General features: G+C 37.2%; 1 protein-coding gene across 1 annotated transcript in view; it reads right to left on the reverse strand.

Moving 5' to 3' along the window:
- Window positions 1-3,639: 3,639 nt before the first annotated feature.
- Window positions 3,640-20,087, reverse strand: part of LOC149067708 (eukaryotic initiation factor 4A-I-like) — a 32,347-nt gene continuing 15,899 nt past the window's right edge. Inside the window, exons 6-10 of the mRNA XM_089252228.1 lie at window positions 14,427-14,536; window positions 14,147-14,290; window positions 12,432-12,569; window positions 8,389-8,558; window positions 3,640-4,466 (exon numbers count right to left, since the gene is read on the reverse strand). Coding sequence (XP_089108354.1) covers window positions 4,322-4,466; window positions 8,389-8,558; window positions 12,432-12,569; window positions 14,147-14,290; window positions 14,427-14,536 — 707 coding nt within the window. The 3' untranslated portion in view covers window positions 3,640-4,321. The remainder of the gene's footprint in view (window positions 4,467-8,388; window positions 8,559-12,431; window positions 12,570-14,146; window positions 14,291-14,426; window positions 14,537-20,087) is intronic.

A 20,087-nucleotide genomic window follows, 5' to 3' on the forward strand; every position in this document is an offset into this window, starting at 1 on the left:
AGAATATTCGTGGGAAAAAATTCCATGCTCGTGCCAGTATCATCGTTGTGGGGAAAAGAAATGATCGGACTCAGAATTGGCGAATTTTACGCTCCACATCCATTCACTATGTGGTATTTGCGAGCCAATCAGGAAAATTCTACGCCAAAATAAGAGACGAAATAGGATGCTGTGTTTCAAAATGTGGCAAACTTGCCAGGTAGTGTGAATGACGTGTATGGCAAACTGTGCAGAGGCCTATCTCTAGGAGGTGCTGGGCAAGCGCGCATTTTGACGCCCCCCCTTCCGCCTTGTAATGTTGGAGAAGTTTCAGGATGAAATTGGCGCCCCCTCGGGTATAGCGCCCGGGGCCCGCTTGCTCATAGGAGTAAGTTTTGTCCGAACCATTTCGCGACGGCAGAAACGTAAAACTTTATCACGCTACGCATTTTAATCTGCATAAGGAGAGGGAAAGAAAAGAACTAAAAAAAATGAAGAGAAAATATGGCAGAAAATCGCGGCGCACTTTCCTCCAAAAGCGGTCGTCCAATCACAACCGACGTAAACGGCTCACGTATTTGTGCTTTGTAGGAACACAGTCGTACCGTTTTTACTATTGATGAGTGGACAGTCGCGCTGGGTAATTCACGTTGCACGCGGCGCAGAAAACCTGCCCCGGCTTTGGTACTACTGAAAATTACAATAATAAAATGGTTTCTACGAGAAAAGTGTCGGATGACCATACGTCCCATATTTAGTGCAGTCAGTCCCAGTTTTTTCGTTTTTTAAACGCAGCCAACTCGAATTTTTGTTCATTAAAATCAAAAATTATTTCTCAACTCACTAATACTGATCTCTGGTTTGTCGTGGTGAACGTTTTACTTCGAGGGCCTCATTTCCAGCATTAGCAATATTTGGCAATTTTGCTCATAAATAGCAATGTCCCGTATTTGGAATCCCAATTTCACTCGAGGGTATATGGTCAGCCGATGATTAGTGCCCGAATTTTTATAACCTAACGATGAAACGTCGGGTTAAAAGTAGCCTATCAGCAACGTTTCATCTTTAGGTAAACATCCGAACCCTGGCCATGATTATCCTAACTCGGACGAAATTTCCTCGAACAAAACAGGGGACATCGCTAATTATAGCCAAGAAAGATATCAAAACGCACAAGCTTTTGTGCCAAGAAATTTGGATTATATCTGGCAAACTTAAACCAGGCGTCTTCAACCCGTTGCTCGCGAGCACCACAGTGCTCTCCCTGAACCACCCAGAGCGCTCGCGACCACTTGATCAACAATTCCAATTAAACATCTTGTACACATTGCATTCAAGGATTGAAATCATCCTGATTTCATGCATTTGCGTATGTCGAACTTACTGTAAGGGGGGAGCTTCTTTTGATGAGTACAGGCAGCGCTCGCGACTAGAAAAATGTTGAAGACCTCTGCCCCAAAGCCCGGTTTTCCTGGGAAAAAAATTTCTACGGTGCGTGCAGCGTGAAATCGCTGATTGGTTTAAAAACCTGAAATATTCACGTTTCATAACCAATCAGCGTTTTCACGCTGCAGGTAACCTGCTCCTACGAAAACCCGGCTTAAACTAACCGAGCGTTAGTGAATGGAAGAGGAAAAACGTGGACTTTTTAAGCTCTTTCACATACATGGTAGAAAGGTACTATATATGTTGGGGAAGGAACAAGCAACTTCCCCTTTTTAAAACTTCTTTACCAAGTTAATCAAAATTATACTTTGTATAAGCAATGCAGAAATATATAATTTTAATACAAATTCATAAGGGCATCGTTGGAAATAAGCGGACATTTTATTCTAAAAATTCGGATTGCCGAAATTACCAAAAATCGTCTAATTTACGTATTTCTCAGTGTACGCCTCAGCGAGCTAGTCATTATTCATTTGTATGCCTATTTATGCTTCGAAGTGGCTCTTTCACAAGTGAAAATAAACTGGAGATCATGAATTGGCAGTGCCGTTTTAACGCATGGGCCCACCCGGAGGATTTAAATGTCGGGAGGAATCGTATGCTCTTGGCGGCCCCGTGAAATGGGTAAGGGTGAGACGCGAGTGAGAGAAAAAATTGATAACCACTGCATTACTCGGTCGGACTCGCTTTCAACGAACGCAAATCACCTCCATGTTCCGTGAATTTGGTTTTTTCAAATTTCGCTTTAAGTGGGGTCTGACTAATAAGAACTAGACATTTTAACCTTCATTTCGCATATTTGTCAGTTTTTTTAATAACAAAATTTCAATCCACTGAGATTTGCAGCTGCGCTCAGACGCGTGTTGAGAGCATCATGGGGCTCATGCGTTAAGACGGCACTGGCTGTGCTTTCACTTCCCACCATTTGCCAATTATGACCAATCGCCGAATAATTGCCAATGTCCAGTATTTTCCCCCGAGGAAATGTGATCAGACTAATCTTGGAAGATTATCACTCAATGCTTATGTATAGTGGCAATACCTGATGCCAACACTTTGAGACATGGTGATATCTCACTAAAAACCAACCCAGATGCATTTAAACTGAACCATGAGCCAATCTCAAAAAAGGTGCGAAAAGAAAAAACCATTTCAATGATATTCGGATATCCATGATCATAGCCAAAGATGTCCTTACCACGTTTAAATCATGATTCTTCCGCGAATCCCAGATGATGGGATTGGATGGTGGTGGTATCAAATCCCAGTTACAAAATCAGGGACGACGTAGAATTAGTGACCTTTTGATTGAAAATAATGATGTTGCAGATAGGTCTGGATGGACAAAATACACCTACACATATAACAGCCTATAGATCACAGTGACTTAATGGAACACAAACGCATGGTAGTCAGGCTTCTATTCCCTTCGCGTGGAGCCTTCAGCTCACAGTACTGGCAGATATTTTCTTACCAAGCGATGCTGCAACTATGGATTGACAGTAGTGGAAGTTGTTTATCTATTCCAACTGGCTACTACAGTAATATACACATTAAATATAGAAACAATCCCAAACAGTGGGCCGGTCAACCACAGGTTACTACCCCCATGATAGATACATTGCTGTGGTTGCCAAGTGGAATCAACGAGCGACCTCTACAACTGTTTCACCCATGCAGTTGCAACATTACCAGTTATATACCATATTTTCCAGTACCCTGTGCAGAACACTCCACATGCAGGGATTGCATGACTGAAGTGTTCCCATAATCATTTAATCCAGAGGGCCAAGATAAACTGTCATTGTTATATAAGCCTTCACGTGCTTAACTTTTAGAACTCAGTATATCATTAAGAAAATTATGTAATTAGTCCTTAGTTACCATGCAATTTCTCGCCTGTAAATAGCCATCAATGCATTGTACTTATTGCTCTGTAAATCTAGCCAACATGGCAACAGCTTTGATAAATTAGTCACGTCATAACGCCAAACGGAAGGGTGGGATCTCTCGAGAATATGGTAGAACTCTCTCCAAGCTTTTCCCTGCCTGCATAAGAGTACCGCCAGAACAGAACTATGAGGAGTTTCAGTTTCCTTCAAAGACAAGATTTCTTGTATGCGAGAGACACTGGAATATAAAATTTATAAGCTCGCAATATACATGATATACAATTTAATTTTGTTACATGCACACCAATGACGATGACACACCTTGAATTGTCCTAATTTTTATTGTAATAAATACAAAAAAAGCATCGAACACGAAACTGAGAAGTCTCGAGACATTTTCAGAGATCCTTTTTCAAAAGTAGGTAAATGAAAAACAAAATTTTCTCTTTTCACAAAATGGCATTACACATATTTACATATTTCGAGTATAAAAGCCAATCAAATATAAAAATAGGATCCCCAAAACAAGAAAGAAAACTACAAACTAGGATTTATCCTTCTTTTCCTCCCGATTCATCAACAAATCGGACAAAAAAATGAAAATAAACAAAAAAAAAAAAAAACATGCAAAGAATCCATTTACAAAATGGTTTTTTATATACGAGGGGCAAAGAAAAAACATTCAACAGGGGGAAAAAACCGAACAGAAAACAAAATTGCATTCACGATTTTAATAAAAGTGCAAAGAATAAATAGTGATTACGTCAAAAGAAATCGTATCTGAATGGACGCTGCCGAGCCAAGTGAAATGCTGACACAGCAGTCATCATTTTTTCCCCCATTTATCAATTTAAACCATTTTTTTGTGTGTGTGTGTGGAAGAATCCCGATTCAAGTACTTGGAAAAATACAGATGAGGGGGAAGTGGGGAGGGGGGGAAATAATTTTCCATTAAAGACGCAATAAAAAATACAGCTAGATATCGATAACGTCCACACATCACCTCAAATCAGGTCCGCCACATTCATGGGCATCTCTTCAATTTGAGTATTGTAAAATTGTTCTATATCGCGAAGAGTTCTTTTGTCATCTTCGGTAATGAAGTTGATGGCCACCCCTTTACGACCGAATCGACCGCCACGTCCGATTCTGAAAAGCAAAATGGAATTGTATGAACTAATACAACAACATAAACAAAACTTTAAAAAAATAATTGACAAGACTTAATGATGGTGCTGCTAAACTTAATTGACTTGTATGATGCGTAAAAAGCCATTTATTTATCAATGCATTACGATGCAAGACAGACAGCAAATTTAAGAAGAGTATGTAAATGGGTCAAGCGAGGAAAAATTGCTTTAAAAAAAAACTGTCCCCAAACACTGCAAAACAATCGGCAAACAATAATAGCAGTTTATAGTTATATTTACAGAGGCCACCAATCTTCTCAGTTCAGTTTTCATCAAAGCAATCGATACTGAATAGCTTACTAAAAGCTTACTGTCTACGAGAAATTTTAGTGGAGGAGGTTTTCACAGCAACAAATCTACTGTCTTTGGAATCTTCCCTATTTATGAAGCAGGAGATCCGAACAGGCTGACACGTTTCAAGGTAATTGTTACAGGCATAATATTTGGTATCCTGTAGGAGAGAGTTCTATAACGTGTGGGCATATTGACCATTTGTGTGAGGGATGCGATGGCCTCATGGAACAGTTGTCGCTCAATTTTACAAACTAGACCTGCTGGTCTGGAACAATATAACGCTTCCACGAATGCCTTACTCATTCACGAACTAATTGCTCAAGCAGGGTTCATACAAAATTTTCAAAATGAAAAGTAAGGAGTTTTTAAGGACTTTTTAAGGAGTTTCAAGCAGTTTTTAAGGAGTCATGACAAACTTCATAACTTACAAGTTTTACAGCAAAAAAAGGGGCGGGGCACATATGCAAATTTATTTTGAATTTGCAAACAAACTTTCCCTCTTCTCAAAAATATAGATGTAGAAGTGGTTCAAAAATTACAAGTTTTGATTTGTTACCCATCATAAGAATTCATAAAATAATCAATCCACGTACATGCTTTCTGTCATCACCAAAGTGTTCTAAAACCTTCAAGTGTTAGTCAAAAATATAACTCATAATAGCATCACATAAATTATAAAAATTCTAAAAGTGATATTCATTCCCCCTCCAATTATTCAAAATAAAAACCACAGCCAACAAATATTTTTCTTACAAAATTATTTATATTTGCAGCAACTCTTCAGGGCTCATATAAAATTTTCAAAATGAAAAGTAAGGAGTTTTTAAGGTGTCATGGGGCCACGCCCCCTCCGAAAAAAAAATTGCACCACTAGACAATAAAAGAAGCCCACAGAAAAACAAAAGAAGCCCACATGTGAATTGATTTTCATTTGATATCTTTTTCAATGTTTCCAAGACTTCAACTTTCAGAATAAAGGGTATGATGGGTAGCAATTTCAGCTGAAAAGAAAGAGATATGCCGTGACTGTACGCACGAGTAACAAGCGACAAGAGAACACAAATTTGAACAGTAACAGAGCATGATGATCAAGATTAGGTATTGAGAAGTGTAGTAAGAAAGAAGAGAGAGTATATAGTATTAAAATGATTTAAAGAAATCGGAAGTGATGTATTGAGTTTGCAATAAATTTTGTTTTTATCTTGCTTGAGTTGTGGCCACTTCTGCCAGAGAGAGATACAAATACAACGCCACAACAGGCAAAATGTCCAACGAGGTGGCTAAGAAAAAGATGCCCATAAAAATATGGATGTCACATTTCAAAAATACAGCAACCCAATTAAAAATGCAATGATCTGCGGCATAATCACGGATCACTTATATGACGCGCGGCACAGCTCCAGAGCATTTGGATCCGCTAAGTATTTGAAGATCACTAGAGTGGCTCTGTAGGGGACTCAATAGGGAGAATGTTAGTTCAGGTGCCCACAAACTAGTGAAAAGTTTTACTCGTTATTCGCGCACCGAGTAAGGCACCATTAAGAATATTTCATATTTTTTATAAAGGGTGGTTGATGACGTAAGAATCATCCAACCCCCCCCCCCTCCACGTCATCAAGTCAGCAAATCGAAAATCCCCCATCCATGCTGACGTAATATTTGAATGACCCCTAAAATAAAGATACCCGAAAGTTATTTTCAGAAGGTTAAGGTTAAAAGGTTAAAAAAAGTGGGTTCAGCTATAGCGGCTGATCGGCTCGTCCTCCCCCCCTCCCCTCCTGTAAAACCAGACGTGGCTCGGGCTGTCACTTTTAAAAGCCGGGTTTTACTAGCAGGTTTTCTATGCCACGCGCAACGTGAATCACCCAGCGCTACACGCCGTCTATTCATCAATATGAAAAGCAGTTCGACTGTTTTCCTATAGAGCGCAATACGGCTCACGACAGCGCTTTACATCGGGCGTGATTGGCAGACTGCTTCTAGTGAGTTAAGCGTCGTGTGCCGCGCGTTTCAGCGATCTTCCCTTCATTTTCGTTTCTCTTCCCTTTAAACCAGAGCATGCAGCCGATAGAGTAGATGACGCCAGGGTCATATACTATATAGCCATCCTGAGCCGATGCGCCACGCTTGGAAAACGCAAATGCGTAACGCCATTATGTAACTCATTTCTGCCGACACGAAATGATCCAGTTAGGTTCACGCGGCGCAAAAAGCCTACTCCTAGGAAAACCTGGCTTCAGGGATGAACGCTCGTTACGGGATCCCAGGAGAGATAAACCCATTCTCTCTCATGGAATCTTGTGTGTGGATAGAGCCTGTACCTCTTTTTTTTTTTTTTGCCTTTTTATTTACGGCAACCAATCTGCGAAACAGATTCGCTTTCCCCACTGGACTTCAGTTTTTAGCATTTTAAGGCGCGGCGGCGAAAAGATACGCTTGTCGTCGTCCCTTACTCGAAATTTTTTTTCCTTTCTTTTTCAGTAGCGAGTTGTAATGTGAATAAAACACGTCAAAAAAACAGCGGAAAGCAGTGACATTTTGCGGTTTCTCGGAATTTTCGTAGTGAGATATTGGCTGTAAGCAAATAGGAAGGAGGGATAAAATAGGAACAGTAGGAGAGAACTGTGGTAAAAAAGAAGACGATTGCGGCGAAAGTAGGAAAATAGTAGGATAAATAGGAAAGCTGCGAGGTCTGCACTCAGTATACTGCGTAATATAGGAGGTTCGAGACATCGTTTCGCCACATAAGTAAAAACTTTCTCACCACTGGGCATGGGGGAATTTTCGGCTACTGGTTCAGCGGAGTGATGTCGTTCTACGGACCATCGATTTCCAACGCTGACCAGTTTGCGACATAGGCAGGAAAACACGTCAAAACTAGCGATTCGGTAAAAAATCGCATTTTTAGAAGCAAAAGCGTATTAATTTACTAAATACGACAAAATCGTAACGGTTGGCAGGTATGCACAACCTTTGGATGTTCCAATCCCATCCCCTGCTTTCACATTTCCTATTATAAAGGGAAAGCGCGTTTTTTTTAAAATCTTTTCTTCCTCTTTATATTGGGGGGAAGCTTCCTCTTATTTTTTTAGGCAATGCTATTCATCACCGTGGGGAACGCCTATTCTAAAAAAGATCATCCCTTCAGAGAAAAAAAAAAAAAAAAAGACTTTTTCAGGCGTGGCTGCAAAAAGTAAGGAGTTATAAGGGCCCTTCCAGAGGGAAATGAAAAGTAAGGAGTTTTTAAGGAGTTTGTAAGGATGTGCGAACCCTGTCAAGTCCCCACTTGACTGATCTAGTACCTCTCCCAAAACTGTACTGAGAACAGAACTTGAAGTTAGCCACAACCATAGATTTCCATCACGATAATAAGTGATTATGATCATGCGTGCATTTGGGGAGAAAGATGTCCCGCAAATTAATGGGCATTTTCAGAATTGTCACACGTCAATGACATCAATGAAAGACAACCATCAGGTCCATTCTTGTCTCAGCGGGTGTCTAAAATACTGATTTACTTAGCTTTCACCACAACAGTAGGAAACTGAAAAAAAACCCAACAAGCATCATATTGCACAAAAACGTACCTATGGATGTAGTTTTCCCTATTCGTTGGAAGATCGTAATTGATAACGAGCGACACTTGCTGTACATCTATGCCTCTGGCCAACAGATCAGTAGTGATCAGAACCCGGCTCGAACCAGACCGGAATTCGCGCATGATAACGTCTCTTTCCTTCTGCTCCATGTCACCATGCTATAAAAAAAAATACACATTGAAAGTTGATCTCTCACCTTATACTGTCATTATGTAATAACTCGTTATAAATGTGCCATCTACGATTGTGATAGAACAAATACTTTAATTTGCACATCACACCCAAGTAAACGGTTGACTTTTATGTACTTCCATTCGACGGCCTCAATTGCTATGGAAACAATGAGGTGCTTAGAGGAAGATCTTCACAAACTATAGACAAGAACTAAACGCCGCATTTACCACCACAAAAAAAATACACAAATGCTGTAAATTGATTTTGACCTACAAAGTATGAAAAAAGCACTAGAGAGACCCCTGTTTTCTACCCATTGGCTCTTTAATCATGGATCTAAATAGAAGTAATAGTCAAACAAGAGACAGTAAGAAAGTCGCAAATGGCTTCTGTTTCAAGCACAGTTTATAGCAGAAATTGCTATTTCACAATGGCATGTGGTGGAAAAACAGTAAATCTCATTGCACTCTCATGCAAATTTCAGAGACGGCACTGATAGACCACAGTGTGCACACTGTGAAAATACACTAAAAATGGTATATATATATATATATATAGTATGTATGTATGTAATGGGTTTGGAACTCACGACTACAGTGGTAGTTGGCTAAATATGATTTTCCAACTTTGAATGCAAGATAGCACTCAAAACATATTGTCTGTGTACAGGTAGAAGCTAAAACTAAAAATGTTGTGTTACTAAAATTCATCATCACATCTATTTGTACCACTTACGATTGTGATAAAGAAAATAAATTTACTCATCACACCCAAATAATTGGCTGATTTTAGTGTACTTCCAGTCGACGGCCTACGTTGCTAAAACAAACAACGAGGTGCTTATAGGAAGATCAACTTTTTATAAGAATGCAAAATACAACAATTATTTCACCTTAACCCACCAACGGCTCTTAATGACCACAGGTAGCAGTTAATTCACCATATGTACCATTTATGATTGTGCTCAAGAAAACAACTTTGCTTATCACACCCAAATAAATAACTAATTTTCATGTATCTCCCATTGACAACTTACATCACCATGGAAACATTGAAGTGCTTTTGGGAAGTGTGCCAGGCTCTATAATGGGAAATTTATCTTTAGCATAACCATTATACAAAAAATAAAATCCAAGAACATATTTCGAGCAACCAATGGACCCAATTTTAATAAAAGAAAAATATTGGAATTGATGAGTTGAATCAATTTCGGGCCCGTTTGATCCCGATTAACCATATCGAACAAGAATATAAAATATTTTGGTCACCAAAATACTGGAATAGCAAAGAGACTAGCATGCCAAGTTACACAGGTTTTCTAGGCATAAACACTGCAATATCACAGTCAGAGTAGCCCTACAGTAAATACAAGCATAGCCTGGAGAGCCTTCTGGCATTTAAGCGACTTTAGTATCTGTGCGAGAACAGGACCTAGGATGATTGCTGTGGGTGGCCATATCAGACAGGGAGTGTTCAAATAACACAATATTGCCTCGGACAGTTTTAACTACATCATATTCAAAATACAGTTTTCCAATGCACTTACTACATATATATGAATCGTGCATTTTATTTTTATAACACATGTGCCATTTACGATTGTGATAGAACAAATATTTTAATTTGCACATCACACCCAAGTAAACGGTTGACTTTTATGTACTTCCATTCGACGGCCTCAATTGCTATGGAAACAATGAGGTGCTTATAGGAAGATTGATTTCAATGAAGTTTCTCCTTGGATACACAGTGATATTTTTACAAATCAGGGCACATAGCAAGTCTATTTTGAACAGAGGAAATAGTCTTCTGACCTAAAAATATCCAAATGAAGTGCTTTTGAATACACATGTTGGGCTTACTTATACTTATCACAAATTAAAGTGGTTGGACTAATTTCCATATTGAGAATTAGTTTCATGAGTTTTTGTACCATGCCACAAAATAATTCAAGGACAACCCCTTCACATACAAGCTGTTAGCGATAAATTTGAATGATTTGTAGGGATGGGACTAATAGTGATTTGGCTGATTACAGAATATTCGACGGCCGAATATCAGTTTCCTTAAAATTCTCAAAAGTATAAATTGCCATTTTCAATTGAAAATGAGTTGGTAATTTCAAATGATTTATTTTAATTTTACTTTTTTATTTGAATAAATATTAAAAAACTGGTAACCAAAAGATTTTGGTTGCCTTGATACTGACAGTCTAATTTAATAATGATATATTGTATTTTAATATTAGTGATACCTCAGTAACGAAGATTTGTTCCGGAATCACTTCATTAGCCGAAAGTGATTTCCTATAGGTTTCCATGGAAAATAGTTTGATTTGTTCGAGCTTCTGCCAAAAATTTAAAGATACGTTTTTTAAAACACCAAGGTATGGTTAAACTGATTGAAGGCTAAAATGAACAGCTTCAAAATTGTATAAAGGAGAATATACAGGAAGATTAGAGATGCTGATCTTTTTCCAGCACTTTAAACAACTAACACCAGCTTTAGTCTACTAAAGCTCGTGCTGACACAACCCAATCGAGTTCACAAGTGTCCCCCATCCATTTGTTCAGCTCATTTCTGAGTCCAATACTTACAGATGAAAGATAATCTCCCAGACTCTATTCAGCTTGATGCTAAGAGTCTCGCACTGAAAAAGCACACGCTCTGAAAACATAGGCTACCCTCTTTTCTTTCAATATATTTTCTATTTTGGCAGAACCTTTCATTTCATATGAAATGATTCAAAGAAATTCAGAAAGAGAAGTGTAGGTACATCTGAAAAAAGATCCCAAGGTGAACATGAGTTAACCAGGCCCTAGTGACAGTAATTCTGATGATTAGTTCAAAAACTCAGCTCACGACGTGGATATTTTATGTTAGTGCATGCATACATACATATCACTGAAAATGTTCGTTAGCTGAATCTGTATGTTAGCCGAAGCAGAAAAGTCATGAAATCTCCATTAGCTGGAAAATTTGTAAACCAAAGTATCATTGCTTAAAGAATCAATTTTTCCCCCCAACACTTGTCACAATTTTACATCTAATTAAGAAAATATCAACCATTATTTACTCTCAAGTATTAATGCATCATAAAATTTATGATTTTTCCACTGTAGATGGTCTTATCCACTTTCAGTAGCTCAATACGTTTGTCAATGTACATCCCTCAGGTGTTTGAATTATTTGCGTAATTCATGCTCACTTCCGCATTATCGCGGTAATATTCTATTTTCATCTATGTTTTACTTATCCCAGAAATTCACCTATATAACCACTTGCACAGAAAGTAAATTGTTAATTCATGCCAAAAATTCCAATTAATACAATTTTTCAAAATAAGTTTCTTGTGCTAGATTTACAGATATTCGGCAGAATACCTAAGTAATATTTAGCTTAACACCTAATAGCAGCAGATCACATCTCTACTAGAGAGTTCCGAGCATCAGCTTAACCTACCTAATATGGAGTATTAACATAATTTTTTCAAATACAACATCAACACTGTTCTTCACGGAAAAACTAACTCATCACCGTTCACTGAGAGCTCATTTTCAAATCGATTTTGAATGACTACGCCAGACTTTCCAATCTAGACTGCATAATTTTTTTTGCAAGTGCATTTCACCATCAATGGTTGAGTAAGAGTAAAAATTTGATATTCTCTTTATTCAATTGACCGGTTGAATGTAATTTTTTTAATGGACCTAAATCAGCTCTTGCTTTTATTTTCCTCACAAATATTTCTGTATTCCAATGACAACTGCTGTGCAGTGAATAGGACTGTTAAACATTTCAAGTCAACCAAAAAGCTACTAAACGAAGATAAACATAAGTAAAAAAATACTACTTACCAAAGCGGAAACTGTGAAATCTTTGCTCCTCATCCTCTCTGTTAGCCAATCAACTTTTCTTCTTGTATTACAGAATATTACAGCCTGCGTAATTGTGAGCGTTTCATAAAGATCACATAATGTTTCCAACTTCCATTCCTAAAGAATTTCAAAACAGCTTTTCTCAGGAACCCTTCCATTTACTTTCATCATATTTTTTTAATTATATCAATGAAAAAGATACCAAATGGAATGAAACATGGTTCATACTCTTTGAATGTAAAAAAATTCAAGGAATATTCAAGCACTTTTCCTGGAAAATTTTTTAAATTCAAGGACATTCATATCGCAGTTGTTAAAAACTGATTTTTTTACAAAATAAAATTACTTGGATTTTTTAAATTTATATTCAACATTTACTCATTTTTAATTTTGAAATGCTAATTTTTCAAAGATATATAATTTTTTAAAACAATTATAGTTCTCTTTCAACTAGTACACAATGTCAAGTTCTAAAGGTCTTGCTTTTAAAAAATTCATGTAATTTTGGTCATCTCAACTTTTTCATGAAAATTTCCCATTATTTTCCACATATTTTCAACAAAGTCTATTGAAATTTTTATTCTTTACTGAAATTAAGTACTAAAATTATTTTCCCACTCCTATGAATTATATTATGATAATTATGATTTTAAATATTGTCATGTTTTTTCCCATATAGAATCCATTTAAATATACTGCTTCAATGGTGCTTTATTTTGCCTTTTCTTTTGGAAATTTTAGCAGTAATTGGCAAGTTTGCTTACCTGTGTTATCATTTTTGGTGACAATTGATGATTTTCCCGTATTTTTATCGAGGAAATATAGTCAGCTCACATATATGCAACTGACATTCATTAATTCAATAGTTTAAAAAATTTTGAAGCAATATCTGAAGTGCAGTGTTTTGCTGCCCGACTTTAGGCAACATCATTTTGAGCATAGAAATACCTGATATGCGTGACCATATGTCCCGTTTTGAAAACACATAATTATTGTGCCATTGTTGAACTACACATTTTTGCCCCAGTGGAATATGATTTAGAGGGGGACAAAAATAGAACAAAGAAATGCACAATTTTCAATGTCCTTGAAATTTTTTTTCCAAGGACTGTACGAACCCTGTGAAAAATCCAACACATTTGATTTATGTATACATTTTACGATTGAATTTTTGACATTTGCTACAAACTTTAGATATTATGTTTAATTGTCCTTCAGTTCTTTTTAAAAGAATTTTCTAAAGTGGAAAAAAAATCAGTCGCCCAGAAACATTCACTGACGGAATACCTTAAATATACAAACGGTCTTAGCCAGATAGTTAAAGCAGGGTTGTCAGAAAAATCTGCTTGCTCATTCCTCTCGCAATTTAGAATCATAACCTTCCGAATTTTTATCCCCCCTCCAGTTTTTTTCTCTTCACAAAACATTTCCCTGATTTTCCACATAGCTTGAAACTTTGTAACCATATCACAGGTATGTTTAGAAGCTTTTGTGAAAGATAGGAAAAAACAAGCTCTCATGAAAAGCAGGACGAGAAAAACTAAGCCCCTGCTCCAGCATAGCTCTTTTCCCATTTGGAAAAAGCCGGAGAGAAAATAATCTGAAAATTTCCTCCACCAGATATTATTGCACAAAGTTTGAGACTTGCCAATATAAAAACTTAGGAAAAAATGTAAAAAAGCAAAATGGGTTACCTCTCTTTCGACAGAAACATAAAACTGCTTTATACCCTCCAGAGTGAGTTCTTCCTTCTTAACAAGAATTCTGATAGGATCTCTCATAAACTGCTTTGTTACTTCCAACACATCTGAAGGCATAGTGGCGGACAGCAAAATAACCTGATTTGAAAAATCTGCACATAAGAACCACGATCCAAAATTTTCAAAATAAATATTTCACATTTTGGTCACAAAAGGCCTTTTTGGAAGGGGGAAACCAGATCTGGAGAATCCAAGAAAAACAAAATCCACAAACCTGAATACTCGAGTTCAGAGTTCGAAAAACATCATATATTTGGTCTTTGAATCCTCTGGACAGCATTTCATCTGCCTCATCCAAAACAAATATTTGAATATGTTCAGTTCCTATAACAAGGGGAAAAAAAATCAAAGCAACAATGTAGAAACGTTTCATTTGATCAGGAATAAAGGCATAACCTATATGTTAAATATATTCTGCATTAAAACAAATATCACAATGCACACACACCAAATTTTCAAAATACTTTCGAATGTTTCATTTCATTCATGAATTTTCTTTACAGTTCTGTTCTATCTAGTTCAGTTTTATTTAATCAGAATTTCAGAAAAAATCTGGTCAATTTCGATTAATATTTCAGGTCACACTGGCCACAACGTAACACTACTGCAAAAATTGAGAGATGGAATTTTACAAAACTTTTCCCTGAGACAGTTATAGCTGCAACAAGACAAGAAGCCGTAATCAGATTAGAATATAGTTTCCTAATTTTTTCTCATTTCCCCCAATTAAAGCTAACCCATATGATCGTATACTATGCCCATAGCTTCTATCAATCCAACAAGATCATTACGGCTATAACAAGGCAGAAGAGGCTGTAGTCAGTTTAGACTAATGGTCTACATAACATTTCAGACCGCCCTAGTCGCATAAATCATCACACTACAGCGAAAATTGAAAAAGTGGTCAATTTTTCAATAAAAAATATCCAACCACAGCTACAACAAGACAGAAGATGTAGTCAGTTTAGACCTGTGTTTCCCTAAGTGGGCAGTATCACCACCTCGGGAAGCCATGGAAACAGTCCAGGAAGAAATGACTGAAGTGATAGGTGATGTATAGAGTCCTATAGAATTGCTTGAGTTGGGAAGCAATGAGAAAAATATTTCTGAAGAGGGACAGTGGAACAAAGAAAGTTTCAAAACTAATAGTCCACATGAGCATTTCTGACTGCCCAAATCATCACACTACAGCAAAACCTGAGTGATGAAATTTCAAGAAACATTTTTAATAAAAATATTTAACCACAAAATTGCAACCGCAATAAGATGGAAGAAGCTGTAGTCAGTTCAGACTAATGGTCCACACAAAATTTCGGACCGCCCTAGTCGCATAAATCATCATGCTACAGCAAAGACTGAAAATGTCAAAAGATTCTTTATCTTTAGACCAGTGGTTCTCAACCTTTTTGACTCGCGGAGCCCTTTTTCAATCTATAATTTCTATGGCGAAGCCCTGCTTGACGCGAGGAGCCATTTTTGTGAATAGTTTTTATGATGGAACCCTGCAAGCTTTTTTTATTTACTTATCAAATTTGCTAATTTATTTTATTTTCCTCGATTGGCCCTGGGAAGTGCACACGGGAGCACCAGTTGAGAACTGCTGCTTTAGACAAATGTATAAAACGAGACAAGTTACAACTATAAAAAGACTGAAGCTGTAGTCAGTTCAGACTAATGGTCCACACAAAATTTCGGACCGCCCCAGTCGCATAAATCATCACGCTACAGCAAAGATTGAGAATGTCCAAGACTATTTTTACATAGATGACAATTCAGACATGAAAATCCCATGAAATGAAAAATTTATCCGGCGATGACACATTCCGCATAAAAAACAAACATGGCAAACAAAAGGGAAAAACAAGGGACTCTTTTTTTTCAAATTGCAATGCGCGACCATATATAAATCTTGTTTTTCCAGGATGCACTTTCCATCCTGATTTTTTAAGCAATAATTACCCACTTTGCTTGCTTTAATCATCATATTTGGCAACTTCCGATTTTTTATACTTGAAATCCCAATTCCCCATATTTTTTCCTCAGAAAATAGGTCAGCCTGAAATCGCAAGGACTGGAAGAGTATTTTCTTTAGGAATTTTCCATTAAAACAAAGCTCAATTTGAGAACTTTCAGGGATTTTTCTATAAAGATACAAAAAAGAGGAATAATTAGATTTCTGACCGGAAGATTTCAATAATGAAAAATCAAAATGCTTCCCGGTAAATCAGAAGCATTTGCACCTATACCTTTAGGTAAATGTATCCAATGAGACAGGTTATAGCTGTGAAAAACTAAAGAAGCTGTAGTCAGTTCAGACTAATGGTCCACACAAAATTTCGGACCGCCCTAGTCGCATAAATCATCACGCTACAGCAAAGATTGAAAATGTCAAAGATTTTTTAAACAAATGTATCCAATGAGACAGACAAGTTACAGCTGTAAAAAGACTGAACAAGCTGTAGACAGTTCAGACTACTGGTCCACACAATCTTTCGGACCGCCCTAGTCGCATAAATCATCACGCTACAGCAAAGATTGAAAATGTCAAAGATTTTTTAGACAAATGTATCCAATGAGACAGACAAGTTACAGCTGTAAAAAGACTGAACAAGCTGTAGACAGTTCAGACTACTGGTCCACACAATCTTTCGGACCGCCCTAGTCGCATAAATCATCACGCTACAGCAAAGATTGAAAATGTCAAAAGATTCTTTAGACAAATGTATCCAATGAGACAGACAAGTTACAGCTGTAAAAAGACTGAAGAAGCTGTAGTCAGTTCAGACTAATGGTCCACACAATCTTTCGGACCGCCCTAGTCGCATAAATCATCACGCTACAGCAAAGATTGAAAATGTCAAAAGATTCTTTAGAGAAATGTATCCAATGAGACAGACAAGTTACAGCTGTAAAAAGACTGAAGAAGCTGTAGTCAGTTCAGACTAATGGTCCACACAATCTTTCGGACCGCCCTAGTCGCATAAATCATCACGCTACAGCAAAGATTGAAAATGTCAAAAGATTCTTTAGACAAATGTATCCAATGAGACAGACAAGTTACAGCTGTAAAAAGACTGAAGAAGCTGTAGTCAGTTCAGACTAATGGTCCACACAATCTTTCGGACCGCCCTAGTCGCATAAATCATCATGCTACAGCAAAGACTGAAAATGTCAAAAGATTCTTTATCTTTAGACCAGTGGTTCTCAACCTTTTTGACTCGCGGAGCCCTTTTTCAATCTATAATTTCTATGGCGAAGCCCTGCTTGACGCGAGGAGCCATTTTTGTGAATAGTTTTTATGATGGAACCCTGCAAGCTTTTTTTATTTACTTATCAAATTTGCTAATTTATTTTATTTTCCTCGATTGGCCCTGGGAAGTGCACACGGGAGCACCAGTTGAGAACTGCTGCTTTAGACAAATGTATAAAACGAGACAAGTTACAACTATAAAAAGACTGAAGCTGTAGTCAGTTCAGACTAATGGTCCACACAAAATTTCGGACCGCCCCAGTCGCATAAATCATCACGCTACAGCAAAGATTGAGAATGTCCAAGACTATTTTTACATAGATGACAATTCAGACATGAAAATCCCATGAAATGAAAAATTTATCCGGCGATGACACATTCCGCATAAAAAACAAACATGGCAAACAAAAGGGAAAAACAAGGGACTCTTTTTTTTCAAATTGCAATGCGCGACCATATATAAATCTTGTTTTTCCAGGATGCACTTTCCATCCTGATTTTTTAAGCAATAATTACCCACTTTGCTTGCTTTAATCATCATATTTGGCAACTTCCGATTTTTTATACTTGAAATCCCAATTCCCCATATTTTTTCCTCAGAAAATAGGTCAGCCTGAAATCGCAAGGACTGGAAGAGTATTTTCTTTAGGAATTTTCCATTAAAACAAAGCTCAATTTGAGAACTTTCAGGGATTTTTCTATAAAGATACAAAAAAGAGGAATAATTAGATTTCTGACCGGAAGATTTCAATAATGAAAAATCAAAATGCTTCCCGGTAAATCAGAAGCATTTGCACCTATACCTTTAGGTAAATGTATCCAATGAGACAGGTTATAGCTGTGAAAAACTAAAGAAGCTGTAGTCAGTTCAGACTAATGGTCCACACAAAATTTCGGACCGCCCTAGTCGCATAAATCATCACGCTACAGCAAAGATTGAAAATGTCAAAGATTTTTTAGACAAATGTATCCAATGAGACAGACAAGTTACAGCTGTAAAAAGACTGAACAAGCTGTAGACAGTTCAGACTACTGGTCCACACAATCTTTCGGACCGCCCTAGTCGCATAAATCATCACGCTACAGCAAAGATTGAAAATGTCAAAGATTTTTTAGACAAATGTATCCAATGAGACAGACAAGTTACAGCTGTAAAAAGACTGAACAAGCTGTAGACAGTTCAGACTACTGGTCCACACAATCTTTCGGACCGCCCTAGTCGCATAAATCATCACGCTACAGCAAAGATTGAAAATGTCAAAAGATTCTTTAGACAAATGTATCCAATGAGACAGACAAGTTACAGCTGTAAAAAGACTGAAGAAGCTGTAGTCAGTTCAGACTAATGGTCCACACAATCTTTCGGACCGCCCTAGTCGCATAAATCATCACGCTACAGCAAAGATTGAAAATGTCAAAAGATTCTTTAGACAAATGTATCCAATGAGACAGACAAGTTACAGCTGTAAAAAGACTGAAGAAGCTGTAGTCAGTTCAGACTAATGGTCCACACAATCTTTCGGACCGCCCTAGTCGCATAAATCATCACGCTACAGCAAAGATTGAAAATGTCAAAAGATTCTTTAGACAAATGTATCCAATGAGACAGACAAGTTACAGCTGTAAAAAGACTGAAGAAGCTGTAGTCAGTTCAGACTAATGGTCCACACAATCTTTCGGACCGCCCTAGTCGCATAAATCATCACGCTACAGCAAAGATTGAAAATGTCAAAAGATTAGAGAAATGTATCCAATGAGACAGACAAGTTACAGCTGTAAAAAGACTGAAGAAGCTGTAGTCAGTTCAGACTAATGGTCCACACAATCTTTCGGACCGCCCTAGTCGCATAAATCATCACGCTACAGCAAAGATTGAAAATGTCAAAAGATTCTTTAGACAAATGTATCCAATGAGACAGACAAGTTACAGCTGTAAAAAGACTGAAGAAGCTGTAGTCAGTTCAGACTAATGGTCCACACAATCTTTCGGACCGCCCTAGTCGCATAAATCATCACGCTACAGCAAAGATTGAAAATGTCAAAAGATTCTTTAGACAAATGTACGATTTAAAATTATATAATTTCTGCTTTAGCAGAATATATTTTGATGATTCCCTATTTATTTAAAAAAAGCCACATGAATTTCATTGGCAAGAGTTAGTAAAACACTAGGAAAATTAGAACAAAACACAGGAAGTAGGACAAGTGGGAGCCCTGCAAAAATTGCAAATTTCATCAAATGTCTATATTTTCCATAAATATGCACCACCCTGTCTGAGAATCTGTGGTCAGTATAGACTAATTGGTCCACATAAAGAATTCGGACCGCCCTAGTCGCATAAGTAATCACTCCACAGCACAAGTAATGAATTCAAAATATTTTTTTTACAAGAAACATTTGTCCATAATATTGTTTCATAAGTTATGAAAAAAAAGAAAGAAAATGCCAATTTATTTTGAGAAAAATCAATCCAAAATGTTATTAGCATGAAGTCATATGTAGGGGTGACCATATGACCCGTATTTTCTGGGACATTCTCAAATTTTCATTTAATTTTGGCCATTCTGACTTTTTCACAAAAATGTCCCGTCATTTCCTCATAACTTGAAGAAAGCTTTTTTTTG

Source organism: Pholcus phalangioides, unplaced genomic scaffold (genome assembly GCF_987345545.1).
Source record: "Pholcus phalangioides strain wild (caught in Gottingen) unplaced genomic scaffold, Ppha-v1.0 ptg000028l_1, whole genome shotgun sequence".
In the NCBI taxonomy this organism is placed as follows: Eukaryota; Metazoa; Arthropoda; class Arachnida; order Araneae; family Pholcidae; genus Pholcus; species Pholcus phalangioides.